Source organism: Monopterus albus, unplaced genomic scaffold (assembly GCF_001952655.1).
Source record: "Monopterus albus unplaced genomic scaffold, M_albus_1.0 scaffold7.1, whole genome shotgun sequence".
NCBI lineage: Eukaryota > Metazoa > Chordata > Actinopteri > Synbranchiformes > Synbranchidae > Monopterus > Monopterus albus.
In genome coordinates this window covers 2,219,929-2,229,226 of record NW_018127887.1, presented here as the reverse complement: position 1 = coordinate 2,229,226, position 9,298 = coordinate 2,219,929, and the positions used below count along the sequence as shown (strand labels likewise).

Genomic DNA, 9,298 nt, shown 5'->3' with positions numbered 1-9,298 from the left:
AGAGGGTGTGGTTAATTCTGTGTGTGTGTGTGTGTGTGTGTGTGTGTGTGTGTGTGTGTGTGTGTGTGTTCAACTTCATTATTTTGTCTCATTGAAAGATTACTTAACAGTTGTCAATATTGTCTTGAATAGAGCCCAGACATATTCTTTAATGGCTAAATCTTTTCCATGTTTGTCATATTCAGCTTATGAAACTTTATCAGATGAAACAAGAAGAAGAGAATATGACCAGTACAGTGACTCTTCTGCATTCTTCACTGGAGAAGCTCAAGGCAGGCATAAACAAGGTACCCATCAGCCTTTCAGCTTCAACTTTGATCACATATTCAAGGACTTTGACATCTACAGTCAGAACAGGCATTCCCGTCACCGAAGACACTTTGATGAACACTCCAGGTCCCAGAAGGAGTCCCACAGCAGACACAGGAGACACTTTCAGGGAGGTTTTGGTGCAGGTATTTTTGATGACATGTTTGATGACACAGAGCGAATGTTCACTTTTGACAGACACACCAAACAGACTGACAGCAGATTTCATGGTGCATCAAAACAACACTGTAGGACAGTGACACAGCGCAGAGGAAATATGGTAACTACATACACAGACTGCACTGCATCGTAAGATACAATATAAACTGACTTCTCACTTAAAATTGGAAACAGTTGTGTTGTATTGGTTAGGTAACAAAAGGCTACTTGGTTCAAATGCTGTGAAATTTGAATGTTTTAGTTGACATTCAGGCACAGAATGATAAGCACTGAATACACGTATCTTACTTAGCTTGGGTCTAATTCAGATCAGCTCTGTTTTGTTCAAGCTATTCTCTGTGTCTGTTCATGGATTTGTAAATAATTGTAGTAGTTTTTTGCTTACTGTTGAATTAAGCTGACTAGAGAGTATTTTGTCAGTATTTTTTTAAGCACTTTCATTTGATAGCTGAATTTGAAAGCATTACATTTTACTGTTATGAGAACTAAAGCTGTCTTGCTTAATATGACACACAATACACAGTTCATTATTAGGTTACCTGCCACCATACCTCTGTACAGTTTTTAGCTTCTTTTATATAGGTTTTGCTATTGTAAGGTTCAAATCACAACTAAAGGCAGAAACAATAGGTGTTGGTGGGGCTTTGCTTTGTCAAATGGTTGTCAAATGGGGAGCAATGTCAGCAAAACCCAGGACTGTGCACAATTTGGGATGGTTAACATTTTTTTTGGGGTTTGTTCTGTGATGTGATGGCTACTCACAGCAGTGTTGATTTGCTGATGTAACCCCCTGGAACGTACTGTAGATGATTAAACACTTCTTCCTTACATAGCATTTGTTACCTCACTTCTGTAAACAAGTACATGCTCCTTTGACAGTGTGCTGTGCAATACAGCCTATATTTATTCCCTATATTGATCTATTGTAAAATATCCTTAAGCACTTTAAGTTTGACAAATTTCCTATGTGTGTTCGTTTTAAAGAATGTATTTAGAAAAATAAAAGGTAGAGACCAAACTGAACTTATTTCTGTTTACTTATTTTTATGTTGTGTAACAGTGGGTATGTTGTTGAATGATAATGATGTACTGTAGATGAGGACTGAGACTACAAAATGTGACCCATTGGTATTGATGCAAGCATTTTTTTTCCTCACGTCATCACTTTAAGAGTCAATATAAGGAACAATAATATACAGAACACAAATAACTACACATTTCACAAAAATGTATGTGGTTGAGATTGTGAAGTATTGCCATTTAATTTTCCTAGTGCTGCTAGGCACATTCTTTAAAATAACTTTTTACCATAAATATATGTAATTTTTTATGAGTGAAACACATACAGTAAATATTTTTGTATTCACCCTAGTTACCTTTGCGTAGACTAAGCATTATGTTTCTTTTCATTGGTGCAACACGACTATTATGTCGCTTGTAGGAAATGTAGTTCGGAAAAAATGGATTCGTGAACACATTGTATTTCAGCACAATTCGGTTTGACTCAAACTCCCATGATGCAACTCTGAGGAACTGTGTGCGCAGGTTTTAGCAGGTCCAAAGAGACGCCAGTAGCTTGAGGGACATTGAATGACTTTGTACCCGTGCGTTCCCGTATAGAGAGTTGTCTATCTGACAGGTCTGGATTTGTATCGGAGCTAATGGAGACCCTCATACCTGTCATAAACAAGCTGCAAGATGTATTTAATACGGTCGGCGCAGACATAATTCAACTGCCGCAGATAGTTGTTGTGGGAACTCAGGTGAGAGACGTCACTTTGCTTTACGGCTAGCAAGTTAGCTAGCCGGCGCTAACTTATTGTTTTGACTGCTTCTGGAATTTAGCTGTACTGCAGTTTTCCTTTCAGTTTTGTGCAGGTGAAGTAAACACAACTAAATGCACAGGCTGGCTTTACATAAACGTCTCGTTCTAACGCATATCTGTGTTAATTACCTTAGCAGTAGCAAAGTTAGCATTAGTTAGCTACATGTGATCTTACTTAAAAAGTACTGAAACAACGTTTTGGTTGACAGCTAGGGTCCTTCAGATCGCTATCTTAAAAAGAAAATTAAATTCTGATCTGCTTTAACCCGATTATGTTTAGATTGTTACCTAAACAGGGATGCAACTATCGATTATTTAATTTACTTTTTCACTTAATGAAACGTTAACGTTTAGTCTTTGAAAGATGCCAATTTGGTCATTTCACGTCGTATTTTCTTCGTAAAAAATAGAAAGCAATAATCAGTTTGCAGTGACAGTATGTCAAAGAAGAACAGCAAATCTTCTCTTTTGAGAGGCTGAAATTCGCTTGGAAGTTACTAAAACTAATTGATTATAATAATTATATCTGTATTTTTCCTCTTTATTGATTAATCAACTAATCGTTTAAGCTCTAAACATAAAGACATTCCTCGTACTTTTCGCACTACCAAGTATTTTTCTTTATGGGAAACATGGTTTGTTATGTTGCATCTTATTCACATAGAACAGAACAATTTGTGTTCATTTGCCATTTTATGAGGCACATCGTCTCTAATACTGGTTTAGCCTGACCAGCTAACTACTTTATGTGCACATTAGAGCCTGACTGGTTTAAAGTGTCAGGTTTTGTCTAACACAGTGCTCTCACTGGCTGACTAATAGGATGTGACTGTCTCAGAGCTTCTGGCAGGTGTCTGCCAGCCTTCATGCCATAGCGCCACAATCAGTTCTGCAAATTCCTTCAGTTAAGAATAGCTCTAACTGAGACCTGACGGAAGTATTAATATGTGGTTATGCCAGTCCTGTCTCTAATTAGGTCTATTTATGTTTTTCAGAACAACATCAGATTTACAGAAACTTAGGAAGTAACTGATTATTTTTAGTTCTCCTCTCCAACTGAGGAAACTTAGAACTGTCTATTGAAGAGATATTTCAGTTCCCCAGATCTCATTAGTTGTTACTCTACCACGCAACAAACAAGAATTACTTGCCTAGTGGCTTCCAGAGCTTGTGTGGCTCAATGCTGTACACATGCTGAAGCTACCACAAGAATTCTCTTTGACCAGTGAGTGACATTCAGTACCACAAACTGTCTGAGCAACTAAACCTGAAATCTGGTTCCTCCAGTCAAATGCAGTTTATGTTCCTGAGGCGTCTGAAAGCTTGTGCAGTGATACCAACCTAGTAGCTTTCAAGTAACAGCCCAAAAAAGTGTCAAATACAGTTGTATTTTGCCTGTATCTGTATAATGAGAGAACCGATTTGTTCAATGAGTGAGTCATAAACTTCAGTTTCAACTTTTTTTACGATGGTGTTATTCTCTACAGAGCAGTGGGAAGAGTTCTGTATTAGAGAGCCTGGTTGGCAGGGACATCCTGCCACGTGGTACTGGCATCGTCACACGCCGGCCCCTCATTCTACAGTTAGTGCACATCGATCCAGAGGACCGCAGAAAAACCTGTGAAGAGAATGGTAACATCACTGTAACCTTGGCTTCTTCTATATCTTTGGTGGTTTTTGGTTGCCATTGAGTTCTTTACATATTGATTTCTCTGACAACCCAAGGGGCTTAATAGTATTTTTGTGAATATGCATTTAATGTGCATTTTGCATAGTCATCTGTTTTCAGTGGAACCCTACCAGGAACTATAGCATCTAAAAAAATTTAAAGTAGTGGACATCCAAAATAAATCCACTTGCAGTCAAAGGTGTGGTTTAGTGTAGAATGATGTTCAGCAGAATTCATGTTCTGCAGAAACTGTAAAACTTTACTTACTTTGACTGACCAGAACAGCAGAGTCAGCCTAACCCTTTTGTCTCCTGTCATCTGTTTTTAACCACAGAATCCAAGAAAAGTGGACGCTTTTACAGAGGTCTCCCTTTCCTTGTTCTATTTCTTATTGTGTTTGCATATTACACAACCTCCCCTCTCCTCTTTTGCCACTTTGCCCCCTCTTGCCTTATATTTGTGTAGCTTTTCCAAAGCTGCCAACCCATGTGGCTTCACTTTATTCAGTTCATGCCCTTCGCACCCCTCCGGCTGGTCTCTGTCAGTTGAAGTTAGACAAAGAAAATTAGCAGATTTCAGTTGAAATAATCACTTTCTGCTTAGTTTTACATTTAAAAAGACATTTGTTTACTGATTCTACGTCCTTAAGAAATACCAGCTTTCTCACAGTGACTAACAGACTCCACCCTTGTGAGGCTGTTTACTTGTTTTTGTTGAGAATTATTGTGTTACTTTGTTGTTTTGAAATTCTTTTACACCCTCTGGGTCACAGCTTCCCAAAATGTATGTTTTATTAGATTTATTTTTATCTTGTTTATTTATTTTGCTTTATGCTATAATTTGCTTCAGTCGTTGTTGTTCTACTGTTCATTTATTTATTTATTTATTCTTGTTTTAAAAAAAAGCTGTTACTGGAGATTTGCCAGTAGATGAATCCCCAATTCAGACATTAGTGACAGTAAAAATAGTAACTCTGATCTCAAGGCCACATCAGTAACCAAAACATCTGTCCTTAACTTTTGTGTTTCTGCAGGCATCGATGGAGAAGAATGGGGCAAATTCCTCCACACCAAGAACAAGGTAGAGCCACAAAGCAATCCTCTCAGTGGAGTCTACTGCTGTAGTGTATATAGAAGCATCCACCAAGGTGTGATTGTGGAATACATTTATGGATTAGATACTGTGGTTTTGTGGTATGCTTTCAAAAGAAACACGTATAAGCTGTACTGAGATCAGGCACACAGCAGCTAAAATATTCATAGGGCTTTAAGGTAAATGTCCTAAAGGTTGAATTGTGCCTTTCAAACTCCACATGGTTCCCTTTGTTTGAACACAGAAGCACTAATGATGTGCTGATTGGCTCATGACATTAAAGAGCTCAGCTCAGGAAGTGTTTTTATTTTTTGTAAATGACTCTGCTTTTGTGTAACACTGTGGTGGAGTCCTTAACGTTCTCCATTAAATTGCCCTTCCAGGTCTACACAGACTTTGATGAGATCAGGCAAGAAATTGAAGCAGAAACTGAAAGAATTTCTGGCAATAACAAGGTATGTTACTGACTTCCAGGTAGAGGGAAGGTCAAAAGTCAGCATTAACCTGAGACTTTGACTCTAGCAACATCAGCCTATTAAAGTAACTGAAGATGTTTTTTAGGGTATTAGCGATGAACCCATTCACCTGAAAATCTTCTCACCACATGTTGTGAACCTCACATTGGTGGATCTTCCAGGCATTACCAAAGTAAGGTTTTCCTGTTTTGTTTTGTTTTTTGTTTTTTGCTTCCCCATGTGCAAATGGTTTGATGTATGAGCTCAAAGTTATCGTGCAAACGAATCTAATTCAGGACATCAGCAGGTCTTGAAACATGTTTTTGAAAAATATGTTTTCTCAACACAAGTCCTCAAATGGTGTTAAAAAGTCTTAAATTTTGTTTATGAAAGTCCTGAATATTTTTTTCTTACCTCCTATAAGTAGAAACATTAATTTTAACTTTATATACCTATAAACGACAAGAGAGACTGGTGAAGCAGTGGACTGTGCATGTAGGAGGCTGCTGTTATTAATACTGCTGGCCACAATACTTGCACAACTCGCTGATTCAGAATGGATTAGTGACAGCTTAATAACAGAATGTATTGATTAGTCAAGTCATCGATTTTCTGCCACTTACCTGGGTGTAGGTTGCATTCATTATATTACTAAGAATTATTGTTATGTACAGCTTAGAAGCACTGACAAACATGTTGCATAAATGTCATTAAATAGATGGACTTAATAAATAATTATTTGCCTTTTTGTCTTTACTGCTTTTACATTGTTCTTTACACAGTATGACCATTAAATAGGTATGGAAAGGTCTTAAATTTAGTTTGGTGAACTGTGTAGAACTGCTGTCATGTTGTGAAGCTAATGTGCATTTGTTCAAACAGGTCCCTGTCGGGGACCAGCCTAGGGACATAGAGCTCCAAATGCGAGAACTGATCCTCAAGTACATTTCCAACCCCAACTCCATCATCCTGGCTGTGACTGCTGCCAACACAGATATGGCAACTTCAGAGTCCCTTAAAGTAGCCCGTGAGGTTGATCCTGATGGTAAATCGGCTCATTGTTTGATGTTTGTCTTTACTTTTGTCTTTTATTGTTCTTTATTTTGTGTCCTCCAGTCACATGCTTTTTGCCTTCCTTATCACAGTACTGTTTTTGCAGCCATGTGTGTACGTGCGTTTCAGGTAGGAGGACGCTAGCGGTGGTGACCAAGCTGGATCTGATGGATGCTGGTACAGATGCTATGGATGTGTTGATGGGGAGAGTCATTCCTGTCAAACTGGGCATTGTTGGAGTCGTCAACAGGTTCCACTACATTAATATGCCATGTTCATCTCTAATATCATGCTGAATTAAGACAACTTAGAGGGATTCTCAATTACAGTTATTGTACATGTTGGGTAGAGGACGAACAAGGCATGTGTAAAACTGGTGTATTTTCTTAGGAGCCAGCTGGATATCAATCAGAAGAAGTTGGTGGCAGATTCTATTCGTGATGAATACACCTTTCTACAAAAGAAATACCCCTCCCTCGCAAACAGAAATGGAACCAAATACTTGGCCAGAACATTGAACAGGTATCGATTTAGACCAAATGTAGTGATTTTTTTTTTTTTTCACTTTTTTAAAATGAACACATGAATTGTTTGAGTTGCTTACTGACCTTCGTGATTTGAAGTTTACTCCCTTCTTGATAAAGTCGAACATACCTCTAAATCTTACATCATATCATGCTGTTGTAGTCTGTAACAAATCCCCCATTTTGTTTTTCAGTCCAAGTGTAATTTGTGTAATACTTTTTCTTGCCACAGGTTACTGATGCACCACATCAGAGACTGTCTTCCTGAGCTGAAGACGAGGATCAATGTGCTGGCCACCCAGTACCAGTCTTTACTCAACAGTTACGGTGAAGCTGTCGAAGACAAGAGCGCCACATTGCTACAGCTCATCACCAAGTTTGCTGCAGAGTACTGCAACACCATAGAGGGCACAGCCAAGTACATTGAAACAACAGAACTGTGAGTTGGACAACTCTCTCAACTCTAGCATCAATACTCTCCTGAGTAATCACCTGAAAACAAATTCTGCTGGTATGTTTAATGTTCTTTCCTTTTTTCAGATGCGGTGGAGCAAGAATCTGTTATATATTTCATGAGACGTTTGGTCGCACATTGGAGTCAGTTGACCCTCTTGGTGGTCTAACAACCATCGATGTGCTCACAGCAATCAGAAATGCGACGGTTGGTTTTAGCTGCCTTTGTAACCTGAAATTTCTGTTTTAAATGGCACCTTTTTGACGATGTATACTCCCATCGGCTTTAACAGGGCCCAAGGCCTGCTTTATTTGTGCCAGAGGTTTCGTTTGAGTTGCTGGTGAAACGGCAGGTCAAGCGTCTAGAGGAGCCCAGTCTGCGTTGCGTGGAGCTGGTTCATGAGGAGATGCAGAGGATCATCCAGCACTGCAGCACTTACAGCACACAGGTGAGAAGCACACTCCCATATACATACATACTGTGCATATGTACCACTAAAACTAAAGCACAGAGGGATAGTGTAAATATATAACCTGCTAATGATGCTGATTGTTCATCTCTGCAGGAGTTATTGAGGTTTCCAAAGCTCCATGATGCCATAGTAGAAGTGGTCACCTCGTTACTCAGAAAGAGACTCCCGGTTACCAATGAAATGGTCAGGTCCTGCTCAACACCTCTGAGCATTTAAGGGAAGTTTATTTGCATCCTTTTCTGATTATTGTCTTTTTTTTTTTTAAATTCAGGTTCATAACCTTGTTGCCATTGAGCTGGCCTACATCAACACAAAGCACCCTGACTTTGCTGATGCCTGTGGCCTCATGAACAATAACATAGAAGTAAGATTAGCTTCTGCTCTCACAGTCTCCACGCATAATACATCTATTTAATGCAATTTTTAGTCAAAAGTAAAAAAAACAAAAAAAACAAATGAAACTGTGTTTAAACATTGAGAATATTTTTGTCAGCTGCTCTTCTTGGCTTTGACAGAATTGCCTTTGTCAAATGTTTGGTTTTATAGGAGCAGAGACGCAACAGAATGAGAGATCCGCCATCTGCCATTCCCAGAGACAAGGTACAGTTGTCTTTGTAGAGTCAGTGTCCATCTCTTTCCTTCCAACAGGCTTCAGCACACTTTCTATCACTCTTAAACACATGCTTTCATTCTCCTATCACTGAAGAATGAACTAAGCTCAGATTCCTCTGTATTAAATCCACACCTCTGCTTGTAGCTGCCATCAGTTCTCTGTCCACTATTATTTCCAAGATGTTGTCTTTCTTTAGTCCCTTAAAGGCCCAGTGGACAGTCTCTCCCTACCACTGAACCTCCTGCCCTTGAGGGCAAGGTTCCTAAGGTGTGCCGTCTTCTGTCACTGTCTGTCCACGTCTGACCTCTGCCCACACTAAGCCTTTACTGTAGTCCTAATTCGTCAAGGGTATGCCATGCTGGGTTTTCATTTGAAAGTCCTGTATTCCTCTAAATTCATTCAAACTACAGTTGCAAGAAAATTGGGTCTTTAGTGTCTTGGAAATGCAGTGGGCTTTAATGGTCGGTTTTTACCTGACCTTTGGCCTTTTCTCTCTATCATGCATCTAAGCCATTCCTCCTACAGGCTGGTTGCTCTGTCAGAACACACAGGCTCAGTTGGCTTGTATTTTATGTAAAAATGGCTGTTGAAAAGCTTTGGTGCTGTTTAAAAGCTACCGGCCGCATCAACCTGATTGTTTGCTGTTGTGTTT

The 9,298-nt window shown here is 39.2% G+C and overlaps 2 protein-coding genes across 3 annotated transcripts in view; both read left to right on the top strand.

The window, feature by feature from the left end:
- dnajb9a (DnaJ heat shock protein family (Hsp40) member B9a) overlaps window positions 1-1,530 on the top strand; it is a 2,823-nt gene extending 1,293 nt beyond the window's left edge. The window contains exon 3 of the mRNA XM_020623952.1: window positions 186-1,530. Coding sequence (XP_020479608.1) covers window positions 186-622 — 437 coding nt within the window. The 3' untranslated portion in view covers window positions 623-1,530. The remainder of the gene's footprint in view (window positions 1-185) is intronic.
- A 479-nt stretch (window positions 1,531-2,009) lies between these two features.
- The window catches only part of dnm1l (dynamin 1-like), a 10,278-nt gene continuing 2,989 nt past the window's right edge, over window positions 2,010-9,298 (top strand). Inside the window, exons 1-15 of one of the 2 annotated variants that reach the window (XM_020623223.1) lie at window positions 2,010-2,252; window positions 3,802-3,946; window positions 4,318-4,347; window positions 5,017-5,063; window positions 5,459-5,530; window positions 5,637-5,723; window positions 6,413-6,575; window positions 6,713-6,833; window positions 6,974-7,105; window positions 7,340-7,546; window positions 7,648-7,768; window positions 7,854-8,009; window positions 8,127-8,216; window positions 8,305-8,397; window positions 8,580-8,666. In XM_020623223.1, the coding sequence (XP_020478879.1) occupies window positions 2,151-2,252; window positions 3,802-3,946; window positions 4,318-4,347; window positions 5,017-5,063; window positions 5,459-5,530; window positions 5,637-5,723; window positions 6,413-6,575; window positions 6,713-6,833; window positions 6,974-7,105; window positions 7,340-7,546; window positions 7,648-7,768; window positions 7,854-8,009; window positions 8,127-8,216; window positions 8,305-8,397; window positions 8,580-8,651 (1,638 nt within the window). In that variant the 5' untranslated portion in view covers window positions 2,010-2,150 and the 3' untranslated portion in view covers window positions 8,652-8,666. Of the gene's footprint in view, window positions 2,253-3,801; window positions 3,947-4,317; window positions 4,348-5,016; window positions 5,064-5,458; window positions 5,531-5,636; window positions 5,724-6,412; window positions 6,576-6,712; window positions 6,834-6,973; window positions 7,106-7,339; window positions 7,547-7,647; window positions 7,769-7,853; window positions 8,010-8,126; window positions 8,217-8,304; window positions 8,398-8,579; window positions 8,667-9,298 lie in introns of those variants that run through there. The other variant, XM_020623231.1, reaches the window with a different exon arrangement.